Source organism: Oryzias latipes, chromosome 1 (assembly GCF_002234675.1).
Source record: "Oryzias latipes chromosome 1, ASM223467v1".
In the NCBI taxonomy this organism is placed as follows: domain Eukaryota; kingdom Metazoa; phylum Chordata; class Actinopteri; order Beloniformes; family Adrianichthyidae; genus Oryzias; species Oryzias latipes.
Window position 1 is genome coordinate 17,881,722 of NC_019859.2, and position 21,473 is coordinate 17,903,194.

Below are 21,473 nucleotides of genomic sequence, written 5' to 3' on the forward strand. Positions count from 1 at the left end.
GCTACGATCAGGGTTTTTTGCTGCAAAGTCTGATACTTCTACTCATGAGCTTTAAGTGATTTAGAAAACCCATTTGAGGAATTTCTGAACTCTACCATCGGCTTTACCTTCTGTGCTCCAGAGACTAAAGACTGGGGTCAATGAGGTTGCAGATAGCAGGACTATAGTTATTCTGCGTCCTAAGAGAGAGCTTTTCTCTCTGGTGAGTCCTAAAGAAAAGTCATGTCAATGCATGAATGTAGGAAGAATGATACTGCCAAAGAAAAGCATGCGATTCCAGTTATTAAAATGCCAGAGTGGTGCTGCTGCTTCCCAGCACACTTGACATACTTTGCAGTAACGCTTTGTTTTATTCATTGAATTATCACCACTTCTTTCTTGGAAGCTCAAGTTTGATGGATAAACAATGTCAACGAAAGGACAAAGACAAAGAAGAAACATTTCAACACTTAAGCTCATAAAAAGAAAGAAAATCTACGCAACCTTTTCTTCTTTGTTGCTTTTTACAAAACTTACGAGTAGAAAAAAGAAAATTGGATCCTCATATGAGAAACATAAAACAACTTATTGATCGTTCCAATGTTTTTTAAAGATAAATTAAGATGATAGGATTAAATGTCTTAAGCATGTGCCTAATTGCATTTAAAATGTGCAGCAAGAATGAGAGTTGATGAGAGAATGATGAGATGATGAGAGAATTTGATCTGTTTTGTTGTTGTTGTGAGTAAAGTAATATCTCACTTGTCAATTCCATTTTAAATAATTTTGGATTTGCACTCTTCTACAGCTTTTATAGCAGAATTTACCAAAGCATTTCAATCAGGCCTAAATATGCACTTTGATGAGGACATTACAAAAACTTAGATATAGAAACACTGGTTGGTTCAGATAACAATATTCATGCAGTTTTGGCCAATCTCATACCGATAATTTTCTACAGAGTAATCTCTGTCTTGCACTGAGCCCAAACTCGCATCAAAGTTGAACAAAAAATGAAGAGGTAGACTAAAGCGTCGATCTGTGGATGTTGGAGTGGTATTGATCTGGTGTGATGCTAAAAATCAAGTGTGTTGCTGTAAAGCTGGAGTGTGAATGTTGTTAAACCCCGTGCCAAATGTTACCTCGCCTCAAAGTGCTTGATGTGAGTCAAATTGCATACAGAATTGTACTCCTCTTCATCTATTCGTGTTTATATTTATCAAAAGATGTGAAAGTAATACTGCATGGTGGGCAAAGGATGCAGGCTTCTGTGTAGCTGGAGGATCCATGCCTTGAGTGACTAATCTTAATCTTCACTAAATTAGTGTAAAATTTTTAACCCTGTTGTACAAATGACCACAATTTCAAGCTAGTTTAAAAAGTCTTTTTTTATCCTTGGGTACTGAAATAGATTTTCTTTTCTCTTTTTAATTCACTTAATAATCAAATTAGATGTCTTAACATGAAACTGTTCATTTTTGGAGGTGTGGTCTATCGATTGACAGGTGACCTTCGAAACATTTACTAGAGCCTTACAACAGATATGTTAAAAACAGAAAAACTGGGTAATAACTTCCTTTTTTACTTGCTGCAAAGTTTTACTTTTATTGATAGGATAACAAACCTTAATTTTCTGGACATTGATGAACTGAAAGATGAGTTCATGCTTTGAGTTTCTTAACTCCTTTATTTTATCTTAGCATTGCGTTAACCCATTGGAATCAAATCTGACCCACTCATTTCTAAGACCCCTGTCTCATTAGCACAGGGTTCTCAAAGTTTTTGTAGTGGAGGGCCAAATTAAGAACTCGACATTAGACTGGATGCCAATGTTGGTGAAAAAAAAAATGGTAAACAGAAATAGTTGTTTTTATTAAGTTTAATGACCAAGTGTCATTTGTATAATTAACAAGGCCCTCCAGATGTTTTCCCAGTTGCGGTCGGAGGTTGCTGCGCAGATCGTCTAGTAATAGTATATTTTGATAGACTTATTTCTTCAAACTTTTTCGTTAGTTTAGCTGTAGACCAGGGGTAGGCAACCTGTGGCTCCGGAGCCACTTTCATCCATGTGCTGCGGCTCTCTGTATTTTGTAAAATACCTATAATGTTCTACGATTGTCGTGGTGCCTTTAACACCATCGATTAGTGCGAGCGGACAGGACGCGAAGGGGGCGTCTCTGCACCTGTGAACGCGGACCAGAGTCTGTGATGGGATGGAAAGTTTTTATTAAATGTGCTTTGGACGCCTCTACTATCCTGTCAACTATCTGCTATGATGACCGTATGTTGCGCTGTCTGTGTAGAACACGCTGGAGGAGGGGGGGGGGGGTGTGCACGCGGGGGAAAACAACTTGGAGCTGCAGAGGATGAGTACAGGTAGAGAGGTGGGGGCGAGGCTTAAACTCACCGCTTGCGGTTCCAGACCCCGCAACATAGACAGAAAAGTAGGTTGTGGAAAATGGACAAGAGATCAAAAGAAACATAACGCTCAACAATTAAAATAAATAATTAAATAAACATCCTGATATCATTTTGAATTAATACAAGTATTGCCAAATGAACTATCGCGATATGTCGGCGAAACCATTTTTTCTAACACCCCTTGTGTTGCGGCTCCCTGTGCTTTCATTTCTGTGGTAAATGGATCCAAATGGCTCTTTGAGTGGAAAAGGTTGCCGACCCCTGCTCTAGACAAACAATGTCATCTACTTTCAGCATGCATTCTTTTTACAAACTCCCTGTCACTTAGGGGTTGCTTTGCTGGGCCATTTCCAAAGCCACAATGTAGCTAGCTTCTGTCACAGCTTCACTGGATTTAGCCATTTTTGTAAACATGATCTGCTGTGCAGCAGAGCCTGGTTGTTGTTGTTGGAGCATATTGTTGTGCTCCTCGACGGTAGATTTGTCATAGGTTTTAAGATTTGTAACATAGTGACAATATATATTGAATACTTTAAGCATTGCATTTACCTGCTTGCAAATCAGGCACATGACTTTATCCAGCCCATGAGGTACGACAAAGTAAGCATCTGTCCACTTAGCTTAAAAGCGCCTATTCTTCTCCCCAACATAACGTTTTTCCTCAAAGGAACCTGCTCTGGCTCTCTTTCATTGAGGGCCACAAACAATCTTCCCGCGGGCCATCAGTGGCCCACGGGCCACACTTTGAGAACTCCTGCATTAGCATGATCAAAACCTTTCTTAAAAACCCATTGTAATAATCTTGGTCCTTGTAGTTCATCATCATTCCACTAGGGGCAGTAGAAGGGATTTCCTGCTCATTTCAAAATGGCTGCTTCCATGAAATCTCCAGAACACTTGACGGGAAAGGTTTTGGTAATGTTTTGAATTTTATGGTGAGAATAACTCATTTACTGTTATTCATTTTTAATGACTAATAGCTGTATTAAAATAATGAAAAACAATGTTGACAATTAATTCATTATAACACAGTAACAGCATGTTAAAAATGTTGTAGTGGTGGTTCACACACCATAAAGCAAAATTAACATTTCTGTATTCACTTTAAATATAAATATAACACTGTTATCTCAACCCAGATTTTTCAAATGCCAATCCCCATCAGCTGCTGAAAAGTCTCCTGGGCTCCGATTTCAGACCAGCGCTCAGGAAAGCGGCCAAAGCTTTCTGTAACGATGAGACAAACGCAAACCCTGATCTGTGACCAAAGAAGCCTCAAGGCTACTGCCAGCATCGTTCTCCTTCATCCAGAGAATCTGGAGCAGGTTGACTCCAGAACTCACAAGCTGCTGTCCATCAAAATGACCACATGGTCTCCAGTTGCCGCTAACAGTATGTCCCCTCACTCACATCAACTAGTCCTGGGAGGAAGTTATTTTGTCGGAAAACATGCTGTTAGTCACACTAAATTTGAACATCAGCCTCAAGGGACTCTGTTGATGTTGCGGGGTATATTTTCAAGATCCACAGTTACCCTGGAAATGTGTCTTTTGAAAGTTCTGCTAACCAGGGATTCTTGTGAAGTGACACTTGTTGCTTCCTCTGTTTTACAGCAGACGAGATTTAAAGGCTCCACTTCACTTTAGTACCAGCTACTGCAAGTACAATCGATTTTCCCAAAAGCCACCTTTCTTAAGGTATTATGGCCTCCTCCTTTGTAATAACACTAAAGCACAGAGCAATTGGGAAGAATACAGCAATGTTCTGGTGCCCCACAACCTTTTTTCCTATAACATAGAATGTTAAATTGAAATTAACATATACGATGGAGAACATCACAGCGAATCTCCTGACGACCCAATTAAAAACATATAAAATGAAGTAACTTTAATTGAATTGGAGAGCATGCGCTAATAATAATAAAAGAAACACTTTGGGTTCTTCTTACTGCACATGGAGAGTTTCCTCTGGAATATTAAGAGGCAGGCATTGATTAAAAAAAATCTTTCCCTGCCCATCCCAGGAGACAAAACACACTGCATAGCCTGCCTAATGCTAAGTATGGCCAACGCTGATTTTTAATGGCTTTGGAAAGAACCTCCTGCCCTCTGTTCTAATGTCCATGGAACAAAGACAAATAGGTTTTTTATTGCCCTCCTGGTAACACCTTTACGCTCAGTTTTCCTTTTTATTCTCCTGCGCTCAATCCTTTCTATCCTCTTTGATTTATTAATATCAGACTGCCAAGTCTCACATATCGCAGATTATTCCTATTTCAATCAAACGTGATCACAAAAGGCTGCATCTGAAAGGCGACAGGTTACACGGAGAGAAGTGTAATGAGCACAAATCTTTGCTCTGATAAAATGGGCTTGACTTATGGCACAATTATGAGACTTCAACCTGGTCTCATCTACGGTATAACGTCACGCTCCTAAAGTCTAATCAGTTTCGTCTTTCTATTTTGACAGAAATGGGACTGCTGTTGTGAGCACGCTTCAAAAGAGGAAATAAAGCCACAGAAGAATGTCCTTCTCCTCACCTTTTAAGCAGGCTATGGTGCAGAGCCTATAAACATCTGTCTGAGAAAAAAGCCCGGCTTCGAGTGTCCAGAAGGCATCATTAAAAGGAAACTTCAACTAGTTTTGTAAACATATACATCATTAAAATAGCAAACCTCCAACTCTGGGTGAAATCAGAAATCCGAACCATTGCGGTTTCTGACTAACAATCGACTACACTCCGGGTCAAACTTACGGTGACTGTGCCAGTCAGCAGTCAGTTATTCAGGCAGAAAATTGGAAAATTTAAGCCACAGTGATTCATTAGCTAAGTCAAATTTGAAACAAAACGCTCCTTCTCCCAGGAGAGGTTCCCTCTGAAGCCTAATCTCTTACTTAGAGTGAAATGATTTCATTACAGAGGATTTTTCAAAAATATGCAAGTCTTATCACACCTTATTCTCACAGACAAAACTGACTATACTGCGAATAACACTTGTTAATTTCAGCATAAAAATATGAGGTACAGCTCTATAATACTTTTCCATCTTTTTTGTCCGTGTTTGTCCATAACCCTCTCGTCTTTGTCTTGGCTCCACTGTTTTCTTGAGCTGCAGCCTCTGTAACTAATTAGATCTGGCATGGTCTGTAATGACTTTGCTCTCCATGGAGTGCAGAGGGAGGGTAGAAGGGAGACCTTTGGGCTGCTTTCATTTAGGGCCCCTTGGTGGGGAGGGTGAGGGGACGTCACTGTGAGTAATCAGGAGACGTCCCCTTAGTGCCCTACCCGCCAATTTTAACCGCACCCCCCTTAGTACACACACCCCTCCCCCCTCAATATATACATCCCAACATAAACACACACACATGCACACACACACTCTCTCAAACACACATACACGCACACACATTTTGCAAGGAAGGTGGGACCTAGGACCATCTGTCCCCTGCCTCTTCCCTGGTGGGGGGTACGGGCCCCTTTGCAACGGCGGCTGTGTCCCCGGGGTGCTGGCTTCCTGGGCCCGGCGGTGCTCTCTCCGCGCGGTGGGGGGGTTCACATTACATCTGAGCCGGGGGTGTTCGTGTCCCTGGGGGGTGGGTTCTGGTCCTTGCTCCTGAGTGCTGGGCCCCGCCAAATTTCCAACTGTGGCCGAGCCTGGTCGGGCCATATTTACAACACCCCTTGTGGGCCCTCTTTTTTCCCCGGGGTTCCCCCCTCCTGGGCGGGGGCGGCGGGCCCCTGCCTCGCTCCTCCCTGGACCAACCGTTGGCCGGGCGGATGGCTACCTGGAGTGCGGAGTGGGTCTCCCTTGGGGGGTCCTGGCCCGTACCTGGGGTTGGGGCGGGGGGATGCCCGGAACTCCTGGGTGGTGGTGGGGTGCTCGTCTGGGGCTGTGGGCGTCCTTCTCCGGTGGGGCCCTGCGTTGGGTTCTCCCGGCGCGGCGGGGGGGCTGCTCTCCTGGTTGGGCTGGGGCGGCGCCCTCTTTCCCTCCGTGCCTCCCTGCTCTCTGGCTCTGGGGGCCTTGCGGCGGCCCTGCTGGCCCTGGCCTGGGTGGCGGGCTTGGTCGCCCGGGCGGCGGTTGTTCCCTGCCGGTTCCCGTGTGGTGTTGGGGGGAATCCGGCTGCCGCTGCTGGTGCGGTGGGGGTCTTGGGGTGGGGATGGCTGGGCACTCTCCCTCCTTCTTTTCACGTTCCACCATCCATTTTAGAAGAACATAAACACTCACCTGAGCACAGGTGTCAGCTCAACAGACTGAATGACTGAAATATTTCACACTAGTTGGTTTTAAGGCATAAGTATGCGTGTGAACACTATCTGTTTTGTGTACATGTCGACAGGTGGACATTTTTGCAACTAACAGGTGTGTTTATAACATTTGAGTGTGTGTGTGGACAGGCTCCGCCCTTTGTTTGTTTTTTTTGTTTTTTTTTTACATTTGAACCTTACCATAATGATTAACAACCAGTAAACTTGTTGCTTTATGCTGCTTCATGGTCTTATCCCCCTTCCCCTCCTATTATCACCCCCTACCCCCCCTCTCTCTAACGTCCCTCTTTCTTCTTCCCCTCTTTCCTTTTCCGTCCGGTCCAACACCAAAGATTTTCAGACATGTTTGAAATTAATAAAGTTTGGCCTCAATTACAAAAGGGGTTTATTCAGACATACCTTTGGTTTGTCTGAAGATTAATAACCCCTCTTGTTAAAGTAAAATATGTCCAACCCAAGAGGCCCTCAGCTCTCATCTGACTGCCTAGCTGTTGGACAGGACAAGTTAAAAAAATTAAAAAAAAAAAAAAAAAAAAAAAAAGAAGGGAGACCTTTCAATTTTTTGGGTTGACTTAACTGACCACAAACAGAGCTCCAGTGACATCGAGAGCTACCCTCTATTCAAAGGGGAAAGATATCAGCATTTTCAGAGTGCTGCTAATCTCAGCCTTCAGAAAGTCACTGCAAATAACACCAAGGCACAGCATGTCAAAGGAAAAGGACTTGCTGGTAAAACTTAGAAACACTTCAGAACAATCATCAATAGAGTAGTTGCTTCTAACGCTGAGAGCTCAAAGATGTGCACTTTTATCGTCAGTTTTTTTTCCAGCCGATGTGATTATTGCTAATTAACTCAGTTTTGAAAATTGTTCTATAAGCATCTGAGTGTGACATTTAACTCAGACAGGAAGCTCAGAAGTTTGTGTCAGATCTGAGCCTCTTCACAAATAAGTGCAAATGTAAGCTGAGGAGCAGGCTAACTGAGGAGAAGAGCAGGCGTAGACAAACCTAAGAATCAACTGTCATGCTTCAAACAAACAAGGGATGGAACAGACACTGGAGCTCAGTTTAAACGGGACATCATGAAAATGGAGCACACAATTGACGTGCGTGTTGTAAATGTATCGTGAAAGTATTTGTAAGGATAATGTAAGTGACACACATGCGACGTATGGGTGATAATGTCGTGCAGTGCCCTTATGCCACACTGGCAGGGTGACTAAGGCTTAACTAACAGACAAGAGTTAAGCATTTCTATCATTTTTGATTATTACCTATCATAGTAAATTAAGGTTTTGCTTTTGAACATACTCTAAAAAACATGAATTTTATACTGTACCCATTTGTACCTTTTCTTTTCTGCTTCATATCTGCTAAGCAAACGCTGTAGACCACCACTCTTAAAACCCTGGAAGTGGGCTGCTGGAGCACCAACAGTGACAATGTCATAGAATGCATCTGTAAAGAAAGAAAGAAGGAAAATACTTTGTGTTATTTTATTCCTAAAATTCAAAACATTTACAATGCTTCTCAAGAGCTGGAGGCTGGAGCCAAAGCTAGAGGAATGGAAAAAGAGATGACATCTGTAGGACAAGCTTTAAAAAAATAAACGCGTTGTCAGCAAAGTCAATATAAAGTATAAATAGGTATGTAGAAAGTATTAGTCTCGTGTTGCAACAGAAGGACGGTCAATGTCACAGTGATTCACAGCTATTTGCATATCAGCCTCAAAAGTAAATAAAACTTTGAAAAACAGCGAAGCAGGCACAGAGGTGCTTAGATTAAAGCCCTGACTGGAATAAGCAATTGATGAAACCTGACAATTAAAACACCAAAAAACAATGCAGAAAAGAAGTGTAGGTGTATACGAGGCCTTCGATAATTGAAGGCCTCTGAAGAGCATCAAACCTCAGCTCTGATTGTTAAAAGCCTCTTGTGAAATAAAAAGAATGACTCAAGACTTCCAAGTCTTGCAGAAAAAAAAAAAAGTAAATAACAGTAAAAACGCAATGGGGTAAAATTGGTGTAACCGTGGGACCCGGTGTTTCTATCATTATTTATCTCTGTGGTTGGCCATAAGGCTGCTGACAGCCACATACTGGCACCAGGAGTTTTCAGGTATCAAGGTTCCCCTAATTGTCTATCCCACAGCAGAAGAACACAGAAAAGCAATGACAGGTTGTAGAAAATAGGGTGCGATGACCGCGTGAAACCTCACAGACCTGCTCCTGCTGTAACACTAACAGTTTCTCAATGAACTAAGGCTAAAAGCAAGTTCTGAGGTAAAATAATTCAACTTCAACATTTAAAATAAACATACAAATGATTTGTATAGCTTGAGGTTGGATTTATTATACTGAGCTTTTGAAGTAAAATTGTTTAATTGTTTTCAATCTTCAAAAATGCAAAAGTATGAGTTAAAATCATTCCATGAATCTGTTTGAAGACAGACTGTTATTAATAATTATTATTAAAATAATTTACTTTATTTAATTTAATTTTTTTAACTTTTTATGGATTTCTTGGATAAAAAATAAAGGAATAAAAATCAACATTTTGCTGATATCGTGTTTAGCATACATTTATCTTTTTGTGCTAGGACTTCTAAATAGAGGAATTAATTTTCATAAGAACTGAACTGAAGAACTGAAACATTTGGTTCTTTCAGGATGGCTTTCAATCCAGGAACAAGATCTTTTTTAAGAGGGAGATGGGGGGTTATAAGATGAGGGAGAAGGCACAACACAACTGCAAACTTAGGACATTTGCCCTCAAGCCTTTCTGTTACAAATCGAGAGAACAAGAAATGCAATGTCTACAGGGAGCCACTAGATACCAACAAGTTTCCAGGCCTATCTTTGCACTGTTCCTGCTGCTTCTATGAGCTAATACGAGGTTTGAGAACAAATCTCTCCTATCTGCTATGCTCCTTTTCCTCTGTCATGCACATGTTTATTTTCAGAAGGTTTTTGAATTTGGTGGAGTAGAATCTAGTCAAAATGCCCGCCTCACTTCAGGTTCCATATTTTGCTGTTAGAGTACTATGGGTGACGTCAAAGATTTTCATCCAGCGTGTGAATAACCTGGCTGTACGATACAAACATTTAGAAGTAGCAGAGTGGGCCCTGATTTCTTTGAAAGGAAGTTGAAAAGCAGTATAAAACCTTGTTTTGGTGCAGACTTAAAATGTGCTGCATTTAAGGTCTCCCTATGAAAACTTTTTAAAAATAAAAACATTCCCAGTGGTGTTTAAATTATGACTATTAAGTTTTTAACCAAAATCCCACAACCTCAATGTACTAAATTTTTCATGTCTCTCTGAAGCCTGTGATCAAAAAATGGTCGTTACTCGACCCCCCCACGAGTGAACAGCTTTTCATGGGGGGGGGGGGGGGGGGGATTGTTGAATTCACTTACACTTAGAGGCGGCCAGTTTCAATGTTAAGTAATATTAAGAAATGCAAAAATTAAATGTTTGTCATTACATTTGTTCTCTTTCAAAAGAAAAAAATGCCACAAGAACATGTCAAAAACTAAAAAAAAAAAAAACTTTCATTGACGGGGGGGGGGGGGGGGGGGTAAATTGTGTTTTTTGGTGTTTTAAACATGTTCTTGTGGCTTTTTTCTCATGATAGAGGGCGTTTATAACCAGGGACGTGCAGAGTGATTGAGAGGGGCAGGGGCTCAAAGTCAGAAAAGCGTAACAAAAATGGACATTTTTGTCTTTTAAACAATATGGCGATTAAGTAAAATTTTCAAATAAAGTACTAATAGATAACTACTCAATTCTCTCATGTTAACCCTTCACAGCTGTTTTCATTTCTGTTAATTCTCCTCAGTGTATAAAGTGTCTGATATACAGTTCTACATTGTTAGGTCATCTGTTTTATCCCCAATTGTTTCACCGTGGTTTTTGTTCTGTTTTAGTTTGTTCATTAAATGTTTATGTTTCTGCTGCCATAGCCCAATTTCCGGCATTTTGGTTTCTATGCCTCCAGTCCCTGACAGTTGTACAGTTGTAGTTGTGTTGTGCCAGTGGAGGATTCACAAACTCTCCTTTGCTTCTGATCCTCTAAACACAGGCTTTTTGTGTGATTGGACAGATTTTAATACAAAAGATTGCGAAACTGAATGGTACAGAATTTAAAGAAGGCAATTCTAATCATAAAATATTACATTAAACTGATAAATTTAGTTTTAGAACTGTAGTGAGGAAGCTTTATTTCATTGACAAATATTGCACATACAGAAAATCATACAGTGACACTCCATACTAAATGCAAATTCATTTAAAATAACAGAGAACACAAGTGAGGTAGGAACAAAATGTTTTTCCATTCGCTAGAAGATTGAATAACAAACAATATCAATAATAAAAATTACAAATAGATAAATAATGATAATTAGAAAAGTAAGAAATGATTCTACTAAACTTTTAAATGAGACCATGCTTCAACAGTTCTTACAGATTTTTTGTTAGTGCAGGATTTAAAACTATTTACATACATTAGGTTTTTTGATTTTGGCTAAAAACAGCATAATCATGATTAAAAAACCACTGGGAACATGTTTAAAATGGATCAAAAGATGATCGGAGTGGGACTTAATAAGCAGTGACTCAAATGTAGAAGTTTCCAGCTGTGCTTTATATTTTAGATTATAACCTATGGGATGTATATTGCTAACATTTTAAACTGTTTACTTTTCTCTTTGGTTCCATTTTTTCTCAAAAAGCAATCCAATTTCTGATGTCCTTAGGTGTCAGAACGTTTTTCTGCTATTTCATGTTTGTCATGATTAATTTTTCAAAAGTTTTTATTAATCCATTTTTGTTCATGGTTTAATTTGCAGAACTGGTTCAGGGTATTAGCACACACACCATCACTGTTTTGAATTCAGGTGAATTGGTCCCTTGGAGGTTAATTATCAGAGTGCCAATCCATCAGTTGACAGCCTCCTATCCAAGGTGTGTTTTCGTGTTATCCTCCTCGTTTTTCCTCTCTGACAGAGAGCAGCAGAATTGTGTAACTGAATGATGACTTGATTGGACTTATTTAACTGCCATCATGACGTCCTCATTGAAAGAACGACATCATTTTATTGTTTGTCTGCTTTTCTTACATTCCCATCAATCATCTGGTGTTTAGTTGAAACAGAGCCCTCCCACAGTGTGTAAAGGCAGCACCTGGCTGCCGTTATACACTGAGACAGTTCCAGGCCAGTAAAAACCCTGCTGCATAGCAGTACTGGTGGAGACAGTGCAGTCTTGTACAATGGAAAAACACAAAGGACTTGATTAGTGTTATATCTGCTTTTTCAGGCCAACTTTATTCTCACCTTTCAATCTGGGGAATGACCTAGAAACTGCCTGTCTGAACCTTCTGCGTATATTGGACAGATGTGGAAGTCAGGTTCAGAGAGACCAAAAGCATGTGCAGCTCACAAAACACACAGGCAGAAGTGGACAAGAAAAAACACATCAGACAGCTGCATACTTGAAAATCAAATAACCCTTAAGCAAGTGTTAACTTTGAAGCCTCCATCTACGTTCATGAAACATTACCTGTTTTCTTGAGGCATGAAACCCTCATCCTCTGCGTGTGCAAGTTTATTGGGATGAACTCCAAAGACTTCTGGGCTTTGCAGCAACTGGGCTTGAATGAACAACCTAAACAGCAAAGATATTGGGAGGAATTTTACAAAACATTGTGCAATGTTGACAATTTAGACACTAAAATTCACCACATTCTATTTGAATCCAAAACCGTACAAGGAGTAAAATGAAAAGCAATGTAAGCACTGAAAACATTTAACACTTACTTAACTTCAAAACAATTAAAGTAATTGAATATGTATTTTACTCAATGTAAATAAATCATTTAGCATAATCTATCACTTTGGTGCCCTGCTATCATTTACATTAAAGTAAAGTTAAAAAAAACAAAGACACATGGCATAACTTATAAGGCTTTAAGTTAAAAAAAGCAAATGAATATTCTTGAATATTGCTATGAGAAAAAAACACAAAACTGATGACAGCAATTATTTACTTTTATCAATGAGTTCCACCTGGAAGTTGCAGAGAAAGTCTGCAGTTGTGGATGCAGCTGTACTATATTGTGACATACTTTAGAGTAAAACCACATATAAGGTGATATAAATAGTTTTTTTTTTCACAAGAACCTCCAGTTAAACGACAAGTTAGTCACAGGAGAGTTGTAACATATTTTATGCAGTTATAGAAACTTTTAGAAAATGGTCAAAACTGTAATAATCCAGTGACAACACCTTTGTTCTACAAAGTGAAATAAAATTAAGCTTGAAAATAGTGACTATTAACTTTCTACAGAACCCTGTTAATGTCCATGTAGACCTCTCAACCCCTCACATGTGAAAGCATGTACAGACAACTTCAACAGTCCATGTTGATGCCTGCAAATTCACTCAAACTTTTGACAAATTGAACATTTTGAGACCAGTTTATTAAATTTACAGTTGGAGAATAGTCAGTGTCATCTTGGCTACGATCAAAGTGGAAAGTTTGGAATAAGGCATAAACGTAGAAAATTGGAGTAGCCGCATGCAAAACAGATGCATCAGGAATGTTTATAACAATGAAAATACCGTAAATAAACTCCAGGCCCATTCATTACTTAAATGGAAAAAAAATCTGAGTGGATGCATTTATGTGCATTTATGCATTAGTGTTTTGAGGTGCACTTCTTTTCTCTTATCCTTTGTGGATTAACATAAGACACGTGAAAAGTAAAAAGTAAAAATATCAACGGCGGTAGACAAAGTTCAAGCTATGAACATGAAAAAAATGACCCTTCACGGATAAGACTGCTTTAAAAGCTGATAAAATGTGTCACGATTGGTTCCAGCTGCCCTGTAAATTGTTAAAAGTTGACAGTGGTGATCAAAAATAAAAAAACTTCAACAAGGTTTCGCACCAAGACAGAATACTGCATTTCCCTATGAGTGTGCAAGAGTTGTGTTTGAATGTTTTTCCCACTCTTTCCTTTTATAACAATGGTTAATCGCTCTGAGAAGATTGTTAACATTTATACATTTTTACAACTACTCCTGCTCCTGCTGGCAATAATAGAGTTCCTAAACAGAATAATCTTCAAGCTCTCTGACAGCATTGCAGTGTGTAGTTGCCATGGTTATCGGCAAAATAATTTTACTGTACTGAGCTATAATGACTACTCATTGGATATTCTTGTTAGTAAAGATTAAGCTTCTTTTGATTAAGGACTTTAATCATCTTTTCTGCCTGCAAAGGATGTGGCTTATCATAATATCCACAATCTTATTATTATTTTTTTCTAGGGGCCGGATTTTGATGGTGATAAAACCACACCATCCCATTCCTTTGAATCACAGGAAGTGATTTTCTTTGTTGAAAATGCTATGTCCGTGTTTTTTTCTTTCTGATATATATGTATTTACTGATGACAGCTCCAAAAAGCAAGAACTTTCTCACCAAATTTACCAAAGCTGAGTGCAGTTCTAAGACAAACAGCCTGAATGGCCTTAATTATGTGGCCATTAGGCATATTTATTCTATGTGTTGTTGGTTGTAGGTGAAAAACACTCTGTCCCTTTCGTATAGTCCAATAATGCATGTTGAAAGCAGCATAATGACTAAAAAGACTCTTCCCAGATCTTCGATGAGCCATAACTCTTTATGATTAAAGCTAAATGAAGCTGTTTGAAGTCTTTCTGCTCCTATTCATTAAATAACAACATCTACAAATTAGAGCTGCTGCACCAGACAGGCTTTCTGTTAGCACAGAATGTAATTTCATTTATTTGTCTTCAATATATTAAGTAAAGAATTTGTTTCACACTAAAAAAAGAAAAGAAAAAAAAACACACAGTGTTAGTAGAAATTAAATGTTCCCTTTTCGCTCATTGGCCATGGGGTAGGCTGTAGCGTTAAAGCCTTTGCCAAAGGACCCTCACTGAATTATGTGATACATTGTTAGTACCATAACAACGTACCATTGTACACATTACAAAGTCAGCTATACCCTTGCAAATACAGTCCAGACCAAAAGTTTGGACACACCTTCTCATTCAAATGAATGGGAAGGTGTGTCCAAACTGGACTGGAATGGACTGTATATGTATAAAATGCCCCCCTCACCCTCCGCAGGTGGTTGATTTGTATGTTGATGTCGCCATGCCCCAAACTTCTGTCCTGCCAGTATGAACAGAGAATGCCTTCATAGTTTGTAATAGTGCATCATGTGAGACTAAGTGGATCTGAGCAGGTTTGAGGCAATACATTATAAATGCTGTTTAAATTCCTCAATTGTTATGTTAAAGAAACATCCTTAATCAACAACAGAAATCTCAAGTGTTCATGGAAGTTAGCCTAAAATTATGGATGGTTTTTTTTTTGTGGTCATAAGTCAAAGTAATATATACAGTATTTTTCAATTAACAATTTACTATGTATTTTTTCATATTTTTCGATTAGGAATTCAATATTAAGATTTACAATTCAATATGGCAATTTTAAAAATAAAATATTGAATAACAACAAAATCAATTGCATTTTAAACTGCCTGGGTTTTTGATCTCATAATTCAAATGACAATGCATTTTGCAGATAAAATAACTAAAGGTTGTACATTTCTTTTTTTTTTTTTAATGAGCTAACGGTTGTAATTCAGTTCCTGGACTGCAACCGTTGAGAATAATTTGCAAATCATGAGGCAGCTTTCTAAATGATTTCAAATATTTGTCCCAGTCTTGAACCTCCTTGCTTCAAATACAACACGTTGATTGTGCTGGAAAAAAATGTAAAGAAACAAAAACAAACTCTGGCACAAAATAGTCATTATTCATTGCTTGCATCTCAAAAATAGTCTTGATTTTGTTTCTGTGAGTTAGAAAGAAATAAAAGCACAAGGGAACAATGTCAGTATTTGATTCATAAACAAAACAAAATGAAAAACAAGAATCTCCAGTCCGTGTAAAACTAATTTAGTGTGAATCCAAGTTACAAATGTCCCTTATTTGCTGTTTGTTTAGGAAATTTGTGTGCAATCAATTACAAGATGCAACAGGTTTGCGGGAATGTGTCTGTCGCAATACATACAGAAATACAAATGGACATGTTTATTTTCGCCTCTGCCATTGCAGGAAATGTCAAAGGACAAAAGTGATTCATTAGAGCAATTTAAATTACAAAAAGATCTTCTAGCTGAGTTTTTTTTTCCATGAACAGTCAAATGTTACTAACTTGTCATGAACTCTGTGAGCCTGTTGAAAGCACAGATTGTAACAAGTGCTGTACTGAAATCACAACTATTTTGTAACATTAATGCAATTTGTGTCAAAAAAGTATATCGGGTTAAATATTGACTGAATTCAACAATGCACTGCGCTGGGTTTAAAAAAAAAATTAAATTCAAATTGATTTGCCAAAAATGTTTTTTTTCATTAAATCTGTGCTGTTTTAAGATTTAAAACACATTAAAAAAACAACATGTAACTTTTAGTCATAACATAAAATCTATGAATATTTTTTTGTTTACAGCAATTTCAAGTGTTTGCTTTTATAGAATACATCTCTTCCTAGTTTTTAATGAAGAGATTTGAAATTTATTTCATTTAAAGTTAGTTAATTTTTTCAATTTCATGTAAAATAACATAATTTTTCAAGTTCTATATCTGGTCAAATTGTAGTACCATACATGTGAAAAACGTACATCCCACAGCCCAGTCAGCTACATCTTTCTGGGAAAGAAGGACTGCTGTTGAGCATTTTACACCAAGCAGGAGGTGTTCACTGTCCAGAAAAGGTCAGAGGAAATGTGAATGCCGAGGAATTTGATGCTATCCATGCACCCCCCCCCCCCCCCCCCCCCTGAATTAAGACAGGAACATATTGTGTCCTCCAAACATCCATGTTTGTTGGATGAATTGTAGAGCAGACTGTGTTAACAAGTCAGGGCCTAGCACACAACCCTGGGATTTGCCTGTCCTGATTAGTAAAATAGAAATATACTTGTATATAACTTTCATTTTTATTACATATTATTTTTTCACAACAAAAGTAAACATTTGAATAAAATAAAGCATGTTTAACTCTGTTATCCAAATAAAAATAAAAAATAAAACAAATTTTGCCATCTCAGACAACTGATCTGGTTTACATTTGTACTTATTTTCTTCAAAAGTAAAAAATAAATAATATTAAATATCTTTGCAGTGTCTGTAGCTAAATAAATACATCAAACTCCTACAACTTGAGACAAGTATTCTAGAAGTAGTATTTATATCTCCACCCAAATATAAAACTCATCCAGAAAGAGTCAAATTAGTCTCCTCTGTGTTTGTGGGGGCTGTTTCAAAAAAAGGGGCCGTTTGAGTCAGTGGTTGTGCTGTCATCTCTGTTCATTCAGTTTTCCTTATCAGCCTGGCCGCTCTAGGGACCAGGTGAAGTAAGTTAGTGACCACAAAGGGTTAGATGAATTAGTCACATCAGACAGCCATCTGTTTGCTCAGGTGCCGTGGCTGTGTGACAGAGGAGCTTGATGCAGCAGTACTGTCCATTATTGACACTGCTCCTTCACTGCTTTTGCCATGCCATTCTTCTTTTTCTTGGTACACCCTTTTGCAGAGAAGACGACAAGACACTTGGGTACCAAAGGACAGGTCAAAAAAAGTATTGTGAAAATGAACAGTCTTTTAAAAAAAAAAAAAAAAAAAGCTCATCACTGAGCTCAGTCAGATCTGTCCAGGTTTGTTCAAAGATGTTAAAGGTTTTATCATCATGCCGTCAGGGAGCTGAGAACACAGCTGGCTTTTTTAACCAATCTGCAGGTCTAACATGTGTCAGACACAGAGGAGGTTTGACTGCATGCTGTGGGAGTGCTGGAATCAGCCTGACAGGAGTTTAAATTGCCCAAGTGAGTCATCTCCAATAACACTTTCTCAACCAACGTTCACTTACAAGTCACAACATTTGTTGAACCATTTCAACCGTCCTTTGATATAAACGTCTCAACCAATTACACGACAACAGTTCAGTGCATTTGGGCTTGTAGCTCTGCTCGAAATGACCTGCTGAAGTTCAAACTGACTTCTAACACATCAGACATGTAAAGTCCCAGATGAACCGGTCTGACTATTTCAGAAAGTGCTAGAGTTTTTTTTTTTTTTTAACAGAATATGGTCTAAGAAAGAGAAAATCTATTGACCGGTGGCTCTTCAAAGGACCTTGCAGATGCAGGTTAGAGCAGAACTGCTAAAACTAGTGCAAGATGACAGAAAAGGAAACATCAAAATAATAAATTGTTACAAAACTAAGGAATACAGAAGATCATCTCTGAAAGCACACATGGCACATCAAAGCATAAAGGGAAGCAGCAGAAAACCATCAAGGAGGGCACTCCTGTCAGCTGAGATTTAGAAAGTGGTATAAACCTGCAGAAATTTGGTTTGGTCTCATGAATACTTTTAAATGGAAGGATCACATTTTAGTGTTACCAGAAAATGAATCACCAACTGGGTATATATGTAGCCATTGTCGTGGACAACTTTTATTTTTCAACATAATTGATGTTTTTATCAATTTGAAGCCATAAAATAAAATCCTAGTGATCATATTTACCAACTATTACAATAATTTCAAAGCTCACCCTCTTATCTCTTAGTATATTAAAAAGAAATGTTCAACTTTTAGTCTTAAACTGCGGTTAAATTAGGTGTTTGAACTATAGGAAGTGTGCTCCAGCAATAAAACAAAATGTTTTATTTATTCTGTGGGTACATTGCAACTTGCCACCATTATCTCATTAAAACAAAAACGGAGTCACCAACTCCCAACGCAGTCTTGACCTTCATTTAACGTGCACACCAATTTCTCAGTGTAATATAAATGTGAAAATAATCCCCTGAAAGGATTGCAAACCAGAAAGCCTGGAGCAGACCTGCAAAACCAATAATATTAAGTAAAAATTTAAGGAAAATTGCAAAGCCTAAAGTCTGTGTGAGCATTTTTGTGTTATCACCCCATTTTTATTATTAAATCTAAGTAACATTGCTGAAGTCAGACTATACTTAAAATGCTTTTTCAAATGAAAAATTGGTTTTACAAAAAGATATTCATAAATACACACATTTTTCACTGAATGTTTTGTTTTTGCTTAATTTTAAGACACAATAAATGATGCAGTCTGCATATTTGTCAGTCTATTTATTTTGATTATTTTGTTTTCATTTCCTTTCTCTCTAGAGTCTTTCCTTCTTTACTCAACCTCGTCCACTATCTTGCCCTCTTTTCTCTCCACTCTCAGCTTTTTAAAATCCAATTTGTTCTCAACAATTATGCTGCAGCAGCTTCCTCGCTCAGCTTATTCAACAATGCATGCTGTTCTGTTATTGTGCTGCAAGAACTAGATAAAAGAAGAAAAGATAGGCCGAGGCTCAAGCGTGCATTGTAGCATCGAAGCCATTTTTAGAGACATTTTAGGAACCATAAAGGCCAATGCCACATTCCCCTCTACACAGCACCCACTACCTCAGAGCTCAGTCACACAGCAACCATCTCTTCCTCTCACCAGGTAAAAAAGATTCAATAAACAGAATATACCATTGTTTTATCAAAGGAAAAGTAATGTTAACTCAATCAACATAAAGACATTCTGAATCAATTTCAAGACAGGACAAGTAAGGATGGAGAGAAAAAGCAACAAATTATAAGTGAGAGGTCAGTTAATGAATTGTAGTAATTTAATATCTTTCTTGGAGGGTAATTAAAAATTTGACTAAAAGTTTTCTGAAATAAACGTAACTGTGTATCTTTCAAAGCTTAAGGACATATTTACACTGTACACAAAGATTAGAATAAATACCGGTAGTTCTTGGGCAGAATAAAACTTTGCTTTAAATTAAAGGTTTTTTAAATTTGCAAATAGCATGTGGAATAGCTTATGGAAAAGAATGGAATAAAACTTTATTGATCCCACAAACTGGAAATCACCTTGTTAGCATATGTCTATTAAAAATAGATGATAAATTACACTATTAATACACTTACAAAATTAATAATCTCAAAAATCACAATTCCTGTAGAGAGATGTTGAAGTCTATTTTTTTTTTTTGAGATTGCATATATTTACTTGAACAGAAACCGGGGGCACAAAAGATGCAAACACACACTTAAACTGTTGTTTCTATGGTAACATTTGGCAGCAACTTTGTACTAATTTGCCATTATTCCCAATAACCTCACAAGAATTGAAGTTCGCCTTTCGTTTGGAGCACTATTTGAACAGAATTTTTATGTAATAAAAACAAGACATATAAAAGCATCAGTACAGGGACTCTTTGAATCTGATAAGTGTCTTTGCGAGCACTCATTCAGTTTACTCTGCAAGACATAAAAAAAGAAGCTTATTTTTATGAAGAATGTTGCCCTTATCAATGAAATCTAATTTAGAAGTTAAGCAGCAACTTTTGCAAATTTTTACTATATTTTTACTATACCCCCTTTGTATGGATTAAAAAACAGTGTGAGCATGAATGCATGTTTGACAAATGTGAAATTCAAAGGTGGGCATTTTCATACCAGTAATCTTGTTCAGTTCAGCCAACGTCGCCTGGTAAGAGCCGATTATTCCTCCATACCGAGTAATCACCTCCTTCCTTAAGTTGTCCCAATGAGGGGAGAGTTCGCCAAGCTCCGTCAGATCCTGCACCCTAAAGATAAGCATAGAAGCCATGCAGTTTTAATGGATTATATGTAGATAATCACAATAAATTCGACAAAAGCTAACACCATATGACCCAGTTAGAAAAAGGACAGCCGTGAGAAACCATGTTGTATCACATTCACGCCTTCCAACTCCTTTCATTATCTTAATTTTCCAATTAGAGAGCACAAAATGATCAACAGTTGGAGTAAAACACAGATCCAAGCTTGCTTTGAAATGAATCAGACTCAATGTTTCTCCAAATCAGGGGCCTCCAAAACGCATTCCCGTTTCTTTGGTTTTAGTTCCTGCTCAATCACTTACACCACTATAAATTTCCACCTTTTTTGTTACACAGAGCATTTGACACACATTTCCACTTAGGGTTGGTCTGTCTTTCAACTAAAAGTGCCTGTGGGAAGGACCAAAATTACCTCCTACATGGAAACAAAGGGGATTTCATTGTACCGATGATTGCACATCAAACTGTCAGAAATTACTCCAGCGTCAACTAAGAGGCACATTGCAGCTTGAGATGTCAAAAATTGTATTTGCCAGAGCAATGACACATTCACCGTTGACATGATAACTGCATCAGTAGTAATGACACCTCAGATATGTGTAAAAAACACAGAGAGGTCCAGAGAGCCTCATTACCGCCTATTCAGTGCAGATGATTATTTCCTAAATAACCTCTGCAGGTGTTTCAGGTTTTAAAACACTGGGGGATAGACAGGTGTTTGTTATCACAACACCACAGTATTTTACATGCATGTAAGCATGTATTAAAATATGCATTACTTTAATTTATAATTTTAAAAAAATCACTTGCACTGGACACTTTACCGGATAAACCTGTTCTACTGATTCCACAATTCACTGAAATTCAAACAGAGGGTCAAAATAAAGGAACATTGGGATTGTCAATGCCTTTTAATACACAACAGGAGAGACTGTTGCACCCAAATGAAGATCAGATCAGTGAAGTATCGCAAAAATACTGAAATCACGATATCACATAAATGCAACACAACTAACCCATTTTCCCCCAGTCATCTGTTGTCCAATTTTCTGGAGCCCATTAGA

General features: G+C 38.2%; 1 protein-coding gene across 7 annotated transcripts in view; it reads right to left on the reverse strand.

Moving 5' to 3' along the window:
• Positions 1-21,473, reverse strand: part of inpp4b (inositol polyphosphate-4-phosphatase type II B) — a 164,570-nt gene that overhangs the window by 39,774 nt on the left and 103,323 nt on the right. For all 7 annotated transcript variants that reach the window (XM_023957536.1, XM_023957537.1, XM_020703700.2 and 4 more), the window contains 3 exons: positions 20,264-20,394; positions 12,233-12,337; positions 8,019-8,127 (listed from right to left, as the gene is read on the reverse strand). In XM_023957536.1, coding sequence (XP_023813304.1) covers positions 8,019-8,127; positions 12,233-12,337; positions 20,264-20,394 — 345 coding nt within the window. The remainder of the gene's footprint in view (positions 1-8,018; positions 8,128-12,232; positions 12,338-20,263; positions 20,395-21,473) is intronic.